The 19,499-nt window shown below is 38.6% G+C and overlaps 3 protein-coding genes and 1 long non-coding RNA gene across 8 annotated transcripts in view; 2 read left to right on the top strand and 2 right to left on the bottom strand.

The window, feature by feature from the left end:
- The window catches only part of LOC147869612 (glycine-rich domain-containing protein 2-like), a 59,744-nt gene extending 49,894 nt beyond the window's left edge, over positions 1-9,850 (top strand). Inside the window, exons 1-11 of one of the 4 annotated variants that reach the window (XM_087331287.1) lie at positions 3,478-3,893; positions 4,038-4,179; positions 4,860-5,108; positions 5,200-5,637; positions 5,753-6,303; positions 6,457-6,572; positions 8,604-8,785; positions 8,900-9,055; positions 9,156-9,300; positions 9,484-9,693; positions 9,733-9,850. In XM_087331287.1, coding sequence (XP_087187413.1) covers positions 3,730-3,893; positions 4,038-4,179; positions 4,860-5,108; positions 5,200-5,637; positions 5,753-6,303; positions 6,457-6,572; positions 8,604-8,785; positions 8,900-9,055; positions 9,156-9,300; positions 9,484-9,693; positions 9,733-9,746 — 2,367 coding nt within the window. In that variant the 5' untranslated portion in view covers positions 3,478-3,729 and the 3' untranslated portion in view covers positions 9,747-9,850. Of the gene's footprint in view, positions 1-3,476; positions 3,894-4,037; positions 4,180-4,859; positions 5,109-5,199; positions 5,638-5,752; positions 6,304-6,456; positions 6,573-8,603; positions 8,786-8,899; positions 9,056-9,155; positions 9,301-9,483 lie in introns of those variants that run through there. The other 3 variants (XM_087331277.1, XM_087331297.1, XM_087331304.1) reach the window with 3 other exon arrangements.
- On the top strand, positions 6,579-8,478 carry LOC147869616 (uncharacterized). The gene is made up of 2 exons (XR_015531034.1): positions 6,579-7,830; positions 7,861-8,478. It is a non-coding gene; the product is annotated as an uncharacterized LOC147869616 (long non-coding RNA).
- A 3,008-nt stretch (positions 9,851-12,858) lies between the features above and the next one.
- On the bottom strand, positions 12,859-14,043 carry LOC147869617 (31 kDa ribonucleoprotein, chloroplastic-like). The gene has a single exon (XM_087331324.1). It carries the CDS (start codon positions 13,999-14,001, stop codon positions 13,111-13,113), a length of 891 nt encoding a protein of 296 aa, XP_087187450.1. The 5' UTR covers positions 14,002-14,043; the 3' UTR covers positions 12,859-13,110.
- A 1,233-nt stretch (positions 14,044-15,276) lies between these two features.
- Positions 15,277-19,142, bottom strand: LOC147869618 (iron-sulfur assembly protein IscA-like 3, mitochondrial). Of its 2 annotated transcripts, none has more exons than XM_087331369.1 (3): positions 18,809-19,142; positions 15,674-15,819; positions 15,277-15,598 (listed from the first exon to the last, which is right to left on the bottom strand). In XM_087331369.1, exons 1-2 carry the CDS (start codon positions 19,014-19,016, stop codon positions 15,698-15,700), a joined length of 330 nt encoding a protein of 109 aa, XP_087187495.1. In that variant the 5' UTR covers positions 19,017-19,142; the 3' UTR covers positions 15,277-15,598; positions 15,674-15,697. The 2 variants fall into 2 exon arrangements, with proteins under 2 accessions (XP_087187495.1, XP_087187489.1); XM_087331363.1 differs by having other exon boundaries at positions 15,702-15,819; positions 18,809-19,139.
- Between the last annotated feature and the right edge of the window lie 357 nt (positions 19,143-19,499).

A 19,499-nucleotide genomic window follows, 5' to 3' on the forward strand; every position in this document is an offset into this window, starting at 1 on the left:
ATCTCCTTTCCATGCTAACGTATATAATTAGAAGACACAAGTAACTCCTTTTGCAATGAATTATTGCAATGCTCTCCACTAGACGACAATGCACATAAAAATAAAGAAAAACACTTTGTACCATGAGGCAACAAACTATTGAGTACACAAAGAGTTTTATGTGGAATATTTCCATTAAGTAATTACCACTAAGATGTCTTAATCCTCTCCTCCCATGTGTTACACCCTCTTTCTCGATGAAACATTTTACAATCAATGTTCGTAGTTGTGACTTGTGAGTATGAACATACATCTTGCAATAATGAGACTATGTGAACCATCATATGAATAGATTAAGTACAATATTTATCTCCCCCAAAGCACTTATGGGTTGGTAAATGGTTCCATGCAACCCATGTGATCCCCATATTATCCCTCTTTCTCCACAACAAATATAAAGAAGGTTGCAAAATGGAACACAAAGACTGATTGGTTCATATTAGCAACGACAAAAATTATAATATCATGGGTTCCATAATACCTTGTACAATTTTAAGGCTATGGATAACCTGAAGATACTTTTATGTTTCAAGGGTAAAGCTATTGAATAACATGATGATACTCTTATGTTTCAAGGGGGTGAAGCTATGGAATAACATGAAGATACTTTGATGTTTTGGTTCTTATAGTATGCTTATAGCATTTTGGTTTGGTAATATATTCTTTGGTTAAAGTTGAATTACTAGGCCTATAATCAAGCTTCAAATTCTCCCAATAAGTAGATATCACTTTCTAACTAGAAGTATTTAATAATTTGTATGTGAGTATAAGCCTCAACTTTTATCAATCATATTAACAAAATTTAAAACACAATTTAGTATTGAAGGTTGTGTATTCAAGTATTTCGCAAGTAGGTCAAATATGTTGTGAATTCATTTTAAAGATACATCATAGTTTTAGTTTAAGATAATGAATACTAACAAATTTTTGAAGTTTGCTTCTAGAAACCAAGGATCAAAATCATTTCCTTGGTCTCTAATGTTCCCTAGAATGATAAGGAAATAGCTACTTACTTTAGATTATCTAAATCATTGTAATGCGAATTTGGAGTTAATGAAAGAGATCTATATCTGAAATCATTAACGCTCTACTGATTAGGGAATCTGCTACTCAAAGGACGACAATGGAGAAATGGATAGGCCACGAGGAGGAGGGATCTCTGATCCCAAGAGGTAGGGGACCACCAGACAGACTCGAAGGCTCTGAATTGCAAGACACTGAGACACCAACACAGAATAACGCAATTCGAGTACTCGCGTATACTAGTCATAAATGGATTGTAGATCCTGATCCGATCAAAGTACAACCCAATTGGCATATATGTACTCATGAAAACACATGGCTACGTAAGGTCACTTGGGACCCTTTGCAATGGACATGGCGTGATCCCTACACGGGGCAAGAAGCAAACCCATCCCTTTCTTCCAATTCACAACTAGATTGGGTCACCACATTCTAGCTGCTCAAGCCACCCGAGAACCAGTTGCTACGAAGGTTTGACACACATTTCAAGTTCCTTCCACAATAATCACCAAGTTTTGACAGAAAATCTGGAAACAACAACACGCGAGGCGTATTACCACGTTTCAATGGCTATTAATACATAAGTCCCTACCGGTGGGAGCATGGCAACATGGGAACCTTAGCTCTCCTAATTGTGCAGAGTGCCCACATGCAGTAGAATCCATACGACACGCTCTGTGGGACTGCCCAACGTCCCATCGAATATGGCGGGGGGTTGGCCGCTTGTTGCAATTATGCTAGGTGCAAGGCTCAATCCAGTGGGGAATATATATGTTGGCTATCATGGCAGGCTACAATTGGCAGATACAAGCATCAGGAGGAGGGGATGACTTTGGTGATAAAAGCACAAGAGGTCATTTTCTCCTCCAGCAGCAATGTCCACTCCATTCCTCTTAATGTCAAATCTCAAGAGGTGTTGGAATTGGTCAGCCCAATAACCCTTTGAATTCTATAGAAACAACGATGTAGGTGAGTCTTCTCCAACCAAACCGCACATCCAACAAGATTACTGCAAGAGATATGGAGTGAAATTGTAGCCACTCTGAAGAGCCAATATGATGGCCTTAAGGGCGGCTCCGAGGGAGTTGAAAGACAACGAATAGCCTTCATCCAACAATGGTCATCCTCTCCCTTTCTTGAGTCAGGGGGCCGCCACATAAGATGGAACTATCGCGTCCCTTCAGGGATTTGTACATAATCATCTCATTTGTAAAATTTTATAACTAATGGAAGGAGTTTTTTTTTGGAAAAAAGAAGAAGAGATCTATATCCTTAACCTTATCCATTGCCCATTTGCCTATTGGCCTTACTTAGTGTGACAAGCAAAAAGCAAGCTATAGGGACTTGTGTTCAATTTGAAAGGTCATCCTCGATTGATTTCTCTCACTTGTCCATATTGTTACTTTTTCTTAATGCTTTTAAGAGAAAATATCTTTAAAAGCTCCCATGATATCATAATTTTTGTCAATGAAGAAACAAATACTTGGGTGGGTGGCTTCATTATTAGCATTGCCTCGAGGCAACGGTCTTGTTTTTAGCGCTTTTGTTATCAAAAGTGATTTGTAAAACCTTATCCGTATCGTGCACCATCTTTAAGGTATAATAATACCAATAATTCTATTAGTATATTGTAAGGCAGTGCACTACATTGTCTTCTCCTCTCAGGAGTGATTCATAAATCCAGATGTATTTTCGGGGCCATCCATGACCTTGAACTATAAGTATTATTATTATTTATTTATTATAACGAACCTATGAACCTCAAGTCAATATACTCCATCATGTTCACATAAAATGCACAAGAAATTAGACCGATTTTGTCAAGATGCATGAATGTCAACATGTAATGTTTTCAATACATCGCGCTTTAGTAGGGTAAATGTCTTCGCCACTCAAAATATGTTTGTTGTATTCAATCTTTGGAAACATGGGGCCGAATAGGAAAAGACAAAATGCTCACTCGTTTTCCTTTTGAAGTTGAGACCACTCTATCTTTGACTTCCATGCCCTCTCATCCCAATCCAGGAATTCAAAGTCATGTTGCTGATTTTAATGTAAAGGAAAAGGCAGGTTTGCTTGATGATGAATGCTGTACACAACTATGAGGTAGAATAAATATGCTTTTAAAAACATGGTAATGTTTCCACTACATATCATGTTTTCATTATCTAAACACATAGGTTCTCATAGGGCATTCATTAAGGATTTTAAGCATTCCAAACCTCCTTTTTTTCAGGCAGGTTATTTTTTATTCCACATATATTTGTAGTCTTCTTTCATTATTATTATTAAATAGAAATGTACAAAAGCAAATGGCGCTCATTATAATATAAATAATGCAGGTCAAATTCTAAAGCCACAATCTAAAACATATATATTCAGCATAACTCTATGCCATGCAGTAATACCATGAAATAGCCTAATTTGTTTAATCTCTCTAATAACCAACCATACTTAAAAGCGATTGCCTATTTAAGATCGATCATCGATATCTTATCGGTGTTTATTATTATTTGGATCGGTGTTAATTGCTACACAACATATTGGAGATTGTCTACTTAAAACCCATCTAATAGCATAATTAGAGATAATCAAGTTCTAGATTGGATATCATTAGGATTAATTAAATCAACAATAAAAGAAGACTTAGTATAACATATATGATATATGGAGAAGGAGAAGGAGGAGAATTGGGGGCGTGCTCAGTCGATCTGCTTCAGCATTGATTTGGTGGCATCGGCGCAACGGCTGCGGTCCTTTTTGGCCGCCGTTGACCGCCACCCATGCCTCTATGTCCCCCACGGCCCCGCGCTGTCCGCCGCCATACGAAGGTAAGGAATTGCTCTGACTTTATTCATAGGCAAAAAAACAAAGACAAAAACAAAGGCAAAAACAAATGAGTACATTCTGGTTTGATACCACATATACAACCCACACCCACAACCCAATTGTAATACATACATACATACATACAGATACGAGGAATGCTGGCTCCCTCTCCTTGCTTCATCCCCCGACGGGTTCACACCTTTGGCCGAATCCCTTGGCCGACAACCGCTCCCGCTTCGCCCGCCTCTCGACTGCGAGTGGGTTTGGCTTTGCCATCGCCTCAACCCGGTAAAAACTTCCCACAAATTACTTCCAACCCCACTCATTTCTTTAGGGTTTTGGTTTGGTTTTTTTTATTTTAATTCTTCTAGTTTCCAGGAAACATGGTATAGTGACTGACATTAGGGAGAAAGCTGTGTTGAAGAAAGGGTTCTGTTGTGACTCTAGAGCACGCATGCCTGGAGAAAACCCGCAAAAAACAAGACTAGAAAGAAAGACTGGCATTGCCTTGTCTTTGACCTTACCCAAACCTGCCATGGGTTTTTTGTACATAAAAACTTATTTACGCCATCTAGAAGAACCTTCCAATCCACTGATCCAGTAAAGATTTGTGCCTGTTGTTGAATTTGGAAGCTCAGGTGGGGGGGGGAGTGAAAGTGGTTTTCCGCAAATTGAGAATGACATGATTATTGAGACATATGTTACATCTCTTTTTTGCTATGCTCAAAACACATCAAATTTTTCATCAGACTTTGGCTAGTTATGTGACCACAAAAGTGCTCCATGTACAAGTGTAACTGGACATAACTCTTGAGTCATGTATGTATATTAATTTAGGATAGGATCATGATTCCAACAAACAATGATATATTCTAGGTTGTATGTATATAAATAGTTCTCTAGATCAAATCTTTTTTTCTTTATCTTTCTCCTGAACTGAAGGAGTTCCTGTTTTCTCTTTTCCTTAGATCGAATATGCAAGAAATTGTAACCTTCACTATGGGCGCCTCTTGGGTCCCCCACCTGACCTTGACTCTCTTGAGGCTACACAGAGCACTCAGAGATTTTGGGAGAAGAGGTTTCCACATGAGCCATACACCCTTGATCTCACCATGTTTGCTGATGGGCGCATCCCTCCTGCTACTAACATACATGAGTCGAAGTTCAGTTACGATCTCCATGCGGCGGTTGCTAGACAAAGCACTTTCTTCTACCAGGTATGATTACTGTACTATGTTTTAAATTGCTTGTGCATAGTGACAATTCGTTCCCATCCGTTGATCTCCACCTTTGGATTGATTTGAGCAGGTCTCTGAAACACATATGGGAGATGAAAGTTTCTTGAGGGCCGCAGAGCAACGCTACAAGGGTTTTTTGGAGTTGTTCAGAATGACCAACTCCAAGTTCTTTCTCGTTCCAACTTATGACATTGACTTGATATGGCATGCTCACCAGCTCAATCCCATAGCTTACGACAAAGACATTACACAGATTCTCGGAAGAGTTTTAGGGCATGATGATTCTGATTCCGACCGAACTCCTGGCCATAAGCTACAAGAAGGGTTTGATCAAACTTGTAAATTGTGGCTTGAAACATATGGTAGCATATATGAGCGAGCTGGTGCCATGTACCGAGGCAAGCCTCCAAGTACTATCCCTAGGTCAATGTCACTACAACGTATGCTTCCTGAAGTTTTGGGAACCCCACTAGATTTTACGCCGATTGCACACCGGGAAACAATGCAAGTACGTATGTTTACTTCTTAATTCCTTTCCTTGCTTTGTGATTTCCGTGAAAGTAACATGCTTTCCATTCCTTTCTCCCTGTTATGAGCATATGTACTGACTCTTTGATGCACAGGTGTTTCTGGCAGTTATTGCAGCTCGGAATGTTCCGACCAACCTAAAGGGTAAGCTGGCCGTCAGGTTGCGGATGCAGCGTAAATCCAGCTCCTTTAAAATGGATACTCCAGCTGTTCCATTGTCATCAGAAGTAACATGGAACCAAAAATGGGAATTTGGAGTTGAAATATCAACAGAAGGCTTTACATTGGAGTTGCAATTTCGGCGTTCAAAAAAATTCACAGAGATATTCCGATCTAGGGATTCTCGTACCATGGTTCTAGGGGAATTGCATCTTTCATGGAAAAAGGTGCTTGAATCCCCATCCCTTGCCTACAATGGTTGGGTCACTTTAGAGAGCAGCAATTATCAGAAGCCAGAACCATCCCTGTTTATATCTGTATCTTTAACTCCTCCACAGCTGGCACCACAGTTGTTGCGTACCATCAAGGCTTTACCCACAGACAACACAGGCACAATGCAAAATTTGGTTGATAAACATTCTGGACGCTGGTTATCTAGGACTGTACTAGACCATGCTAATAGGGAAGTCTTCATCATCCGTGTCAGGTATTTCATATAAATCAATTGCTAAATATTTATACATTTGACTAGGCATTGCGTATTAGGATTGTGCAATGCTACGTGTAGAGAAAACTTCCAAATGCAACTACCTTTCCATCACATCATGAACATTCAGCTATAATCTATATCTCTGACTAGGTACACTAGTAGCACAATCTCTGGTTACAAACGAATAACTGAAAGTGAAAAGTGCATTAACATTCATCAAGGTGGCTGGCAGTACAAAGACAGTACTGGTAAAGGGATTGCTCCAGGTATAGCAAGTACTTCAAGTCATTTTCTAATTAATAAAAAAAACCTCTAAATTATTTTCCTTGTCTTAATAAAGGTAGTCTAGAATAGAAATAAAAGATAATTGAATACTTATAACTATGATATGAACTAATTGCTCCATGATTCGTCATTTCATTAAAATACACATAAAAAGTACTTTACAGATAATGTATGTACTAATGTTCGTTCATCTTTCCATGACATTGTGTTAGTCATTGTTTGGATTAGCATAATATAAAATATAGCATATCAAGAATTTCTCAAAAATAGCAAGTTTATGATTGACCTAACTAAAAAGAGAGAATCTTCTATTGACAAAAGTTTAACTTGGCAATGCTGTTGGAGTTTTGATACAGGTAATATAAATCCCCTATTTTTTTAATAAGAAAAAGAAGAAAAGTATGTGAATATGCTTTGCGAGCTTCTAATTGAAACACCCAATCCTGTACCAACTAATTGTAAATATGATTTATAGACACGCCTAGAGAGTGGTATTCTGCCCACAAAGAACCAATCCAACCATGGCTCCTCAAAATTAATGAAACAGGAGCAACCAAGGCATGCAGACCTTTCAACTTCTTTTGAAAGGACTGCTAGTGTCAGGGTATATGATATCAATCTTGAGCTGTCCAGAATGTCATTAACCTTCAGTTAGAAGGTAGTTCAATTTCTTTAACTTTAAATGAAAGAATCATTACCATCTCATACATGAGAAAATGCTCAGAGCACTCAAATCTTTTATCAAAGGGGATGCTAATTAGCATGTTGTAAGACGCATGGTGACTGGGCAATCAATGTCATTACAGGCCCTAAAAATATGCATTACCTGGCTACTCTCGACAACTTGCACCAAGACCAGAGATGGTAGTTCTTCCATAAGAGATGTCAGAATGGGCAATAAAATTTTCCATCATTACTGTCCAATGTAGTACATAACTTGATTTGCAAGAGAAAAGAAGCGTCCAGTCGCCATATTCCTAGGGATCATCTGTTTTGTTAAACCAGATTACACCACAAGGAAATGCTGGGAACTGTGCAATAAAGTGTATGTTTTCACAAATTCAGATGGTGGTCCTACCAGCTCTCATGGATGGAAGGATGCGGTCTCCTTCAACTCCTTCACTGTTGCGCACTAAAATGAGAGCGAGAGAGAGGTTCAGCAAAAGGAAGAATTTTCCAGAAGTGGAAATTTTAGGTTCCACAAGATTAAAAGGAGAAATGGGAAATTTGGAAACAAAGGTTCAGAAGCAGAAAGGATACATTTTGCAGAAGTAGGGCATCCAGAATTCTGAACACAAACCTATGAAAATGTATTATGTGGTGGAATGCAGTGCAACCATTCATATATTGGCTCTGCATATTAGTCTTACGATAATAGTAGCTGGTCAAGATACGTTAGGTCCTGTTTGTGTGTTATGCAGTCCTCATCAAATAAGGCCATTAGGAAGGATTTCCAAATGTAGAAGGATCTGGGTATACGTGGTATGTTCATGAAACATTGCTGAAGAGAATGAAATGTAGAGATCAAAGTCAAGATGTGAAAGCCTCGTAAGGTGTTCGTCAACCATCTTTGCTAACAATGGCATGTATTAAATTTTATGCAGATGAGAGATAATAACCTTGCTCCCATAAACCGTTGGTCATGCATAAAGGGCCTGAGACTTGATTAATGCATTTGGGTACCTGTACAATGTGCTGGTGAAAGAAATGTACACTGTTAGCGAGGGTTTATTAGTGTGATCACCGTTTGCATCATGCGCAATTTTTTATGATGTGTCTCAAGCTATATTTGTAGGGCTTTTAAGTGATGGTAACTCGGTATAAAATGACACCATGTGAAAGGAATCTATGGCATAAATAATGCTAGTCTCCATCATTAATAATCAACTCCATTTTGTGTATTTTCAAGCAGAAACTCTCTCCTCTTCCCCCATAATTCATCACAATTTGTTCTCTTTTATGCTTTTACACTCATTTCTTAAGCGTCACACATCCGTATGTTGTATTTGCAGCCAATGTAGTGGCAACTGCTCATCAAGTTGTGACCGGCCAAGAAACAAAAAAAGCACTATCTATGCAAAGATGTTGGTGTTTCTTTGGAAATACCAGCCGTCTTATTGTGACCAGGCCAAGAGACACACGTGGCCAGATTTTCAGTCCTCTTCTTGAGCTCGATGGAAGTCTCCGAAATCAGGTTTGTTCTACATGCCACCCTTAATGAGAAAGAAACACGATGTTTTAAATGTAAACTCTAAATGCCACATTTGCAGAAATACCTCATAGTATTGCTCTTTTTTGGATGATACAGATAAGTGTACAATGTGGTAGGAAACTAGAGTACGAGGTGAATGGAGCAAGTGAAAAAGACGAAAGGGGTTTTGTGACTCTCATACGTTATGACACCATTGATGCACCTTTTGGACGAGCAACAGCACTCTTCAATTGGAGAACTGGTGCTATGGAGGTTTGGTTTATATCATTGTCCCTAAATTAGAATGTTGTATACTTCTTTTTGTAACTTGCAGATGTCCAAGGTGAACATTATTGGTGTATGTATGCTCTAGGTCTCACCAAACGAAAGCGTAATCCTTGTCTTACTATTGTCAACAATCATTTCCATGTCTGTATTTGACATGGAGGGTTTGGATGTGAGATTCAAGTCGAACCCTGCTTTTCCAAGCCCATCAACGCAATCATCTGATGAATGGGGTGAGTAAAAATCTGCCATCTGTATTCAAAACATTTATCACAAGCCTATGTTCCCATCTGTCATATTTTTAGCTAATTTTCCCATCATTTTCACTTGTCATCTGTGTGACAAGATTGAGGCTGCTTTTTGAAAACAGGTCATCTTGTTTTGATGAAGTATTGAGATTTGTTTTTCACTTGTAGGCTCTGTTGTCTTGAGAGGAAATATTGCATACAAATCCATGATACCATATTATACTTGGTGGGACATTTCACCACTACTGTGGGTCTACTTGTTTTATGACAATGGCAATGTTGTAGTAGGAGGAGCATGTGGTGGTGGTGCTTGTGGAACTGCTTGTGGCAGTGCCGATGTTGGTGGTGGTGGTGCTTGTGGTGGGGGTTGTGGTGGTGGTGGTGGTGGTTGTGGTGGGGGTGGGGGTTGTGGTGGAGGTTGTGGGGGCTGATTGCCTAGTTTGAATGACTCAAAAATGTAATGTATATGTTTCATAGAGGACTTGTTTTTCTTGTACTATCCATTGACACTAATAAATAACAAGTATGTTGATTGGTGGTGGTGGTTGTGATGGGGGTGAGGGTGAGGGTTGTGGTGGAGGTTGTAGGGGCTGATTGCCTAGATTGAATGACTCAAAAATGTAATGTATATGTTTCATAGAGGACTTGTTTTTCTTGTACTATCCATTGACACTAATAAATAACAAGTATGTTGATTGGTGGTGGTGGTTGTGATGGGGGTGAGGGTGAGGGTTGTGGTGGAGGTTGTAGGGGCTGATTGCCTAGTTTGAATGACTCAAAAATGTAATGTATATGTTTCATAGAGGACTTGTTTTTCTTGTACTATCCATTGACACTAATAAATAACAAGTATGTTGATTGGTGGTGGTGGTTGTGATGGGGGTGAGGGTGAGGGTTGTGGTGGAGGTTGTAGGGGCTGATTGCCTAGATTGAATGACTCAAAAATGTAATGTATATGTTTCATAGAGGACTTGTTTTTCTTGTACTATCCATTGACACTAATAAATAACAAGTATGTTGATTGGTGGTGGTGGTTGTGATGGGGGTGAGGGTGAGGGTTGTGGTGGAGGTTGTAGGGGCTGATTGCCTAGTTTGAATGACTCAAAAATGTAATGTATATGTTTCATAGAGGACTTGTTTTTCTTGTACTATCCATTGACACTAATAAATAACAAGTATGTTGATTGTATATCTACATATCTGCTTTTGGGCACGCGTTTGTTTGCGAAATGCATGTCACATGTGCACGGACATGCATTGGGCCTTTATCCGTAGGTGGTGATCAAGGAGCAATGAAAATGGTTCGTAAAGGTTATTTTTGGCCAAAGTCTTATCTCTACTAGAGGAGAGCACAAAAGCCTAAGGATGAGCTCATTTTGAAATCAAAATTGGGTTGACGAGAAGTAGATTTGCATGAAGTTTACTGAAGGAATGGGCAAATTTGAATTGTAGCAAACAAATAGACAATAGAGAGGGCATATTATTGTTATGCATAGCTAGTTATCACATCAATCGCACACATTCAAGGTCTCTTCTTTGACTCCAAGGAAGGTGCACATTTTGCATATAAAAATCATAATTTTCTTAAAGACTGCTGTTTAGTTGATCATGTGGTTGTATGTAGTTGTTTGACTTGGCGTTTAGTTGTGTTGGTGTTGTATTGATATAGGCTCGTAATAGATCACTAGTACAACATATAATAGTTGTTCGAATGATATCCTTGTGCTTCCTCATATTTCCACATATCAAAGCCAGTGGTGGAGTCGTATCTTACCATGAATTAGTTCTCAAATCTTTGTATCTCTCTATTGCAATGGACCATCTTCAATGGTATTTGAGTTTCCTTTCCCAAAAACATTTGAAGCAAATTTTGATTTCACAATACACTCCTAATTACAATGTTCATTACAAAATATGGAATGAAAGTAAAACATTCTCATTACAAAACTCATTGTCAACAATGTCTACTAGTTGTTTATTTCCAATTTCAACAGTTGAATTTGCAAGCACAATTTCTGCTCTAGACTCATGACTCATGAGAGAAAATTGATGTGGATAAGATGGAGTAATAACACTTTGATGCAAAACAACTTGATTCTTGTCAGAGATTGGTGAATAGTGTTCCTTATAGACATGGAGACCATAAGATGGTGGAGTCGCAATTTATAACAAACTTTGAATTCTTTTCGAGTTTCCAAAGGAATCTTGTTATAATATCATGCTACCATAGTAGTTGTTATGCCACAACAGCTACAATGTCATGCTAGGATGATAGTCATAACCTCATGCTAGAGCAATAGAGATGATGTCATGCTAGGTTGATAGGTATGATGCCATAATGTGATATAGATGGAGCCAATTATCACAATGTTTGCGTAATTTTCTACTTCTCAAAAGGAACACATTACAATACAATACCATGCAAGGATGCCAACAAATGAGCATTCCACCCAGGAAGAAAGGTTTCATTTCTTCCCAATGACACAAAAAATATGCATACCTAAGGATACTATCTATCACGAAGAATGTAAGCATCTTAGTGTATTCTCATAACGAGCTGTTGTTGCCTAATATTGTGCATCACAATGTGTATATAACAAGACCCTTCAAAATCTTGTGCATTTGTGATTCCAATGAATCTGATTTCCTCTATTATTTTCTTTAAGATGTTGCATGTGAGTTTTCTTAGTGGACTCCCCTTAGTCTAATTGTCTGATTTTCCCGAAGAACCTAGTTAATTTGATTTGAGGTTCACAAGAAATGCACGCCTCAGCGTAAAACCATTACACTGGCCTACATGTATACACATCCACCTACACATACATGCATTAAGCTTCTTATTTACGGAGTTTGGCAAAAGCTAAGCAAGTACGTTCTTCACAAAAAACACATGCTTCACAAGTCGTTAAGTAAAACCAGTACATGGCTAGTGATACCAAACGGCTGTTGGCACATACACAAAATCATATAAAAATGTATCCACAAAATCAAATGTATATATAAAAATGTATGCACAAAATCAAATACCTACCAAATGTATTTACAGACAATTACTTGGGTGGCATACCCTAGCTCACTAGTAAAGTAAAATCAACAAAAATGTATACTTGGAGAGCAACATTAATGCCATATCTTAGAACATTATGTAAAACCACTCGCAAGTGCACAATGGGCCACCAAATGAAGCACATATCCTAAGCTATGAAGTGTAACTATCAACCATTCTACATATCCTAGCCCAACATATTGACTTCTGCAAAAAGCAAAATAATAAGGGCAACATTTGTGGCATAACCCACGTCAAGAAGTAACACAACTAACCAAAATTAGAATGGCGTACCCTAGTCAATGCAGTAAACCCACTAGCTAGATGTATATATAGATAGAAACATTAATGGCATATCATAGGCCTCTTATAGGCCATGAATGAACCACAATCAAACGTATATATGGAGAGTAACATTGATCAATACACCAGGTCCTGATGCAAAACTACAAGCAAGATTGTTTAAATGTAGTACCATACTAATGCCATACCCTGTCTTGAAGTAAAACAAATATAAAATCATGTATATATGGAGTGCAACATTGAGGAAGTACCATAGGCCATGTTCTAAAACCACAATCCAATGTATATACGGATAGCAACTTTGATCACATACCCTACGCATTTAATACAAGCAACTAACCAAATGTATATATGAAGAGCAACATTGATAGCATACCCTAAAGTCATGAAGCAAAACAACTATCAAAATGCGACTGCATTGAGGGAATTCCGTAAAGACAAAGTCATCATTGAGAAGCCGAAGCAGCAGGCTTTTGAGATGCCTCATTGACCCGCAAGGGGCGACCATCAAGAGGCGATCCATTCAGAGCTTCGACGGCCTTCTTCATCTCTTCTTCATTCGACATAGTTACGAAGCCAAAACCTCTTGATCTCCCCGTCTCCCGGTCAGTCATAACCTTCGCATCATAGACCGTACCATGAGCTGCGAACAGGTTTTGCAACTTGGCATCATCAACAGACCAGGAGAGATTCCCCACAAATATCTTTGCATTTGATCTTGAAGAATCATCCCGGAACCATTTCGCATTCTTGGCCAGCCACTCCGGAGGGAATGGGTCACGTTCAACAAAGTCCATTCGCACATAGCGCCCTTGGAATTTGGCAGCATCCCTTCGGGCGTATACCGTCACCGCCTGCATTTTGCTTCCAAATTCGACAAATGCTCCGACCCCTTGAGAATTCCACTCCGGATCATCTGTGTACTCGAAATTCATCACTTTAACTGGTTCTTCTTGCTCTTCACATGTCACAAACCATTCTATCAAGTCATTCTTTAGCTTCTCTCTGTCTTCCGTGGGTGGTAAGTTGAATAGCTTCAGTTTGCTTCCTTTAGGTATGCCCATCACGTGCGGTATCTTGTAGAAATCTGGGTCTAAGGCCACTGTGCAGAGAGGTTTTGCTATGGATATGGAAAGCTTGGTAGACGAAACAGAAGAGACAGGCCGGAGCCGAGAAGAAGGGAGAGTATATGAGGCAATCCATCGCATTGAAGAAAAATAAGAGGATGAAGAAGAAGCTGAATTACAGAGAGCCGAGTTCTTGAGCAAGGAGATGAAAAGGGCGGCCGGGGTGGATCCTGCTAGTCTGTTTTTCCTGCACAGGGTAGCCATCGCCATAGCCAAAAACCCTAGGAAACCCCTCTCCAAGAAGAATTGGGAATGGAGTGACAAAATAAGGGGAAGGTGGGTTCCTCTAGTAAGTCTTCTTTTTTGGTTATTCATGACATAACGCGCTTCTGTTCACACGGTAGGACAACATGGACAAGAAGAAGAAGAAGAAGAAGAAGAAGAAGAAGAAGGTATTGGGTGCCCACCCACACTCTTTGTTTGGGACTGCAAAAATGTCACACAGTGTAAATTTGTATGTATTCCTCAGCCCCCACCCTCGTCTTCTTCGATTATGTCCATCGGTTTAGGGTCTTATGATTCACGATTTACAGTTTAACCAATGGTATGAAGAAGCATCAAGGTCTAGATTGGTCTACACTTAAACAAACTTAGACCTTATTAGTGAGCCATTCCATTTCACATTGACTACCACTATTAGTATTAGCATGCATGGTATCCAACACCGTTTGATTCTTTAAGAAGAAACAAGGCATGGGGTAGGATAAGATGAGACCATTTAGCATCACAAAAGGGTATATAAACCCTTGCAAAATAGCTTAATGCACGACAGACAAAAATACAAATACTATTACATAAAAGGTGACATGGAATACAAATACTATTACATAAAAGGTGACATGGATGATTACCTGACATAATTGTCTTATCAATGCAAATGGTAACCATTGAGAAACAAGTCAAAACATATATTTTGCCTAACTTTAACTTGCCAACTCTCGCATAATTTCAAGGAGCATCTAGCAAGAAGGCTCATCTTTCACCCTTCTTAGATGTGGATTATCAAGTGCTAGTTATGACCAAATCTGTATTGCAAGAAACGGAAATAGTGGAGTGCTGTATTTTACCTTAATCTTAAATCTGCTTTTTTCTCAGAATGCTTAAAAGTACTAGACCCTACTCTTTAGCTTGAAGCACTTTGAAAATGCATTTTCCTCCTTACATTCACTACAGACTTGATGAAGACACAATTATGTGCTTGATCAAAAGATTCTATGAGTTAACGTTTACCCTTGTACATCCAGCTTGGATTTGTTAGCGTCAATCTTATAAAATCACCATTTTACACATTTGCATTTATCTTTCCCCACCATACCAATGTCTTACGGATATTCATGTTCTTGACAAACTTGTTATTTTTTGGCCAAAAGGTTCAAGTACAAGAGGAAATCTTGGAGGCAACCTCATACTCTAGCCCTATTTTAAGATAATAGTTACCAAACTCAAACATGAGAACATAGCTTTTACTATGAAAAAGGCAGAGAATCGAGATGAAGATAGTGTACAAAACTTAAGAAATCGAGTAGGTACACAATAATAGATACAAATCTTCATCCATCAAATCTCTTCATCACATTTACAATACATGCCTCTGTACTTGGCTTTTCAACTGTAATTCAGTCACACTGTGGACGGAATTATTAAATGAAATGATGCATGGTATGATGCCTCAGATGGAGGGGTTTTCCATCTTGAAACTATTTTGAAAAATTCAATTTTTTGTTGTTTTAGATATTATCAAGTCATGAATGATTCACCGCATCCACATTGACCTTTTGAATTCGGATTGATAAATACAAATTCTGATCTGCAAACAAGAACATGTGTAATAGTGTATTAAAATGACTATAATGATGATTGTCAGTATCTAAAATTTACTTACATTTCTACATGGGGATTTTATTCCTTACTTAAGCCTGTCTTCGACAAAGTCCATCTTCGTCCCTATCACATGCATCAATGCCTTTGGATCGACAAGAATCTTCACACCTTTGTCATCAACTAATTCATCAAACTTCCCTTGTTCATCTGCACAGACACCAAGCAAACAAAAAACTACTTCAGAAACCATTGGAATAAAGAAAGAAAAAACAAACACTTCGGCAATCTTTTATTTAAAATTATTAATGAGCATCCAAAAAACCATGTAATTGGTAAATAATAATAAATAGTTAATCTTGACCTCCTAGAAATATCGCAATCATGTTAAAAGAAAACCCTTAACCAATAATGCTAAAGAAGCCATAGAAAGGGGAATCTTTCTTGCTTTTAATCGATGCTACCAAACCTGACCATCTCTGGTCCATGGGGCAAGTTTTCCTGCTTTCATTATGCTAATAAAGATGCAATGCCAAAGCAAAACTTAGAATTTGCATTCAATAATGTAAAAAGATTTAAGACTACCATCTGGTAATGTGCTAAGGAAATAATGGAAAACAGGAATTATATGTTGTAATGGATCTGAGTGACTAGAATGTATTGAGTTACCATGAGTTTGTTAACAACGGAGAGTTACACGAGACAATGTTGCAACTGAAATAGTTGAAAATCATTCTGTTATTTAATCACAAATTTTGAACATCTGAGCTTTGCTTGTTTTTTAGTTTCACTCTCTTTTTCATCATTAGCCTCTCTTTCCTTGCAATCTCTTTCCAAATATGAATTCACGGTCTAGGATTATTTCTTATAATTTATATTGACAAATACTCTCAATTCATATACTTCAAATAGCTTATAATTTGTCAAATATCTGATGATAGTGTTCTTCATTTCAGGAATGCAAATTCATAGCCTTCTCCCTCTATCACTATATAAGACAGGCATATGGGCACACATACTGGAGTCACAAACTTGGCCCCAACTATGTCATAGAAAGCTAAAGAAATGTTAGATAATGTGCAAGCGAGCAGAGGATCTAGTTAACTATTTGTTGGACAGACAAAACCTACATCTGTGGTTTTCCATTCTCTACTTGCATAGCAGTATATCAAAGCTTCCTAGTTCAATTGATAGCTAACACTGCCACAGGCTTCATTTGTGTGCTGCAATTTTCATATGTGTGCAAGACGTACTTATAGATGTTACCTGCAAATTAGGACGGAATTTTCCACACCCCTAATCTAAGGGAAATCCCTATGAAAAGATGGCTGTGGCTAGTAAGCTATTTATTTAGGCACAGAAGACCCACATGTATTATTTCATTGGATTTGTGATTTGACAGCTATTTATGGGTGCTTAACACACCCAAAACTTGTTCATATTTCACATGTTATATGGAAAAAGGAGAGGTGACAAGAGACAGACTGCAGTAAAAAATAGCCATCCCCTATGATTATGACATAATTGTTTCCAGGAACAACAAAAATATACTTAGCCAATTTGTATTGCACGCATCCATTGTGCTTCCAAGAAAGGGCAGACCAATTTCAATATTGTAGTAATTAGTTGATTGACTGGCCAGTGCCTTTCTGTAGACAATCATGTCAATGGATTCCAAGTGAACTCTGATGAATTTAGGCTTATGATGAACAGGAACAATTTATTGCATCCACAGTCGCCATGACAAGACCCGAATCCCACTAAACCACAAAATCCATAGCTAGCAGTTACCTTTAAAATGTAAGGTTCACCCTTACAGATCTTATGCATCGTACCTTTTATGGGGAGGAGAATGACGGGTAGTATTCTTATTTCCTTCAAAACTGGAATACTTGCATAAGTTGCATTAGATGGAGGACTTAGAAACCATCCTTCCGTTGGGGTAAATGATATAAGTAGATAGAATCAAACGCCTTCTATATAGGAGTAGTTTGGAGAAACCATTCTCAATGAGTTTATTCTTGAAGATAACGAAGAAGACAAAAAGGCCAGCTTAGGATGTGTCTTGGACAAATAATACCCACTTTTCCTTGATTATTAGACTCAATGTGATGTAATCTATTTAATTCCACTTGTTAATTCAACCTGCTGTAAACATTTCGTCTCTCTTTAAAAGGATGGTTAATCACACCCAGGAAATCTAACCCATTCTCAACCTTAGGGACAATTAGCTGTACTTGGTAATCTGCATAATCTATCTATGATAAGAGGAGATGGATCCCCTGTCTGAATGTTTACCCTGTACAACTTATGTCGATAGGCTTCGAATCTCACAGATCAACCTGGGGTCAAAATTGCAGTCTTGATTTTTTGAGTGAGTACTTTTTTGCACCATCCCATTGAAATTACAAATGAACGTTCAGGGCTCTGATGTTGTTGGAGAATGGTTCCAAGAATGTCCATTTGCATAGTAATGCCAATGTTTTAGAAATACATGTCTTTTTACTCTTTCATGCTTGACAACTGCGTTGAAGCCACATTAGCATTGGACCCTTTACTTTGGAATATTGGGCATCTTTCTCCAGCACACGAAGAAAAAGAAGAAACAGTAAAACGTGTCGTATAAATGGCTATCAAAGTTCTTTCGAAATTTTTAAGAAGGTCTGGATATTAACAATTGATTATATGAAAATCTTGCATGCCTCTCAGACTGCATAAATAATTGAATGTTGGAATTTTGAGTTCCCGAGCTTTAGAAGGACAGTGTATGCAGGCGATATCATCTTCAGATCATAATCTGTGAATCCAGCCTGTGGATTGATATGCATGTGAGAGAGAGAGAGAGAGAGAAAGAAAGAAAGATATATTAACGTCTTCTAAGGCCAGAGATTATGTTATTGTCCAGAGAATTCCAATGTGTAAGGTTTTTTCTGCTTCACCAAAGACTGCGTAGTAGTCACTAGAAGATATAACACATCATCCCCCCCCCCTTCTCTCTCTCTCTCTCTCTCTCTCTCTCTCTCTCGATCAAACTATATATATAATTTATAATCTTGGTTATCGTTTCTCTCTCCCATTTTCAAACGTCCAGAAGAAACACATATGTACAAATCAAACGATGGATGGACGGGAAAGGGGGGGGGGGGAGCAATGAAGAAAAGAAAGAAAAAAGGGAAGGTTTTGGGGAAGGAAGAAATACCTGCATAAGTCATGGTGTAGGAGAGTCCGCTGCATCCACGTGATTTGACGCCAAGCTTCAGGTAGGGTTTCTGACGGCGAGAAAGGAGCTCTCGGATCCTGTTGGCAGCCGCCTCTGTGATGGATATGGCCTGCCTACGTGCAGCGGCGGCGGCGAGAGCCGAACCCCCCCCTGCTCCTCTGGCTTTACCCAGTAACGCCGCAGACATAATCCTTCTCTCTCTACCTCTCTGTCTTTGTCTCTGTCTCTCTGTCTCTCTGTCTCTGTAGTCTGTCTCTGCGCTCTGTTTCTCTCTCCACCAACGGAGACGACGAATCCTACCTCCTTTCTTTTCTTTTCACGTGATGACAACACTATTTCTTTCTCTCTCTCTCTCTCTCTCTCTGTATATAATAATAATAATAACAGAACAAAAAAAGTTATATTCATTCGTTTGTTAACCGACGAAATTATTTGCTTCTTCCTTAAAATCTATTTACATATTTGTCTTGCTTGCTTGCTTGCTTTTGCTTTTTGCCTTTTGCCTTTTGCTTTTTCGCATTTGTAGTTGGTTGATTAGAGCCCAAGGCCCATCGAGAGAGATATCATGATCCTTAACTCTCTCTCTCTCTCTCTCTCTCTATTTGTGTTTGTGTTGAGTTTGAGACTATGGTCCTTCACACATGCTTTGTACAACCGAACTCCTTGTTCG

The sequence above is a fragment of the Azolla caroliniana genome, unplaced genomic scaffold (assembly GCF_043228905.1).
Source record: "Azolla caroliniana isolate FFs.n. ecotype wild unplaced genomic scaffold, voAzoCaro1.0.p SCAF_1, whole genome shotgun sequence".
Lineage (NCBI taxonomy): Eukaryota > Viridiplantae > Streptophyta > Polypodiopsida > Salviniales > Salviniaceae > Azolla > Azolla caroliniana.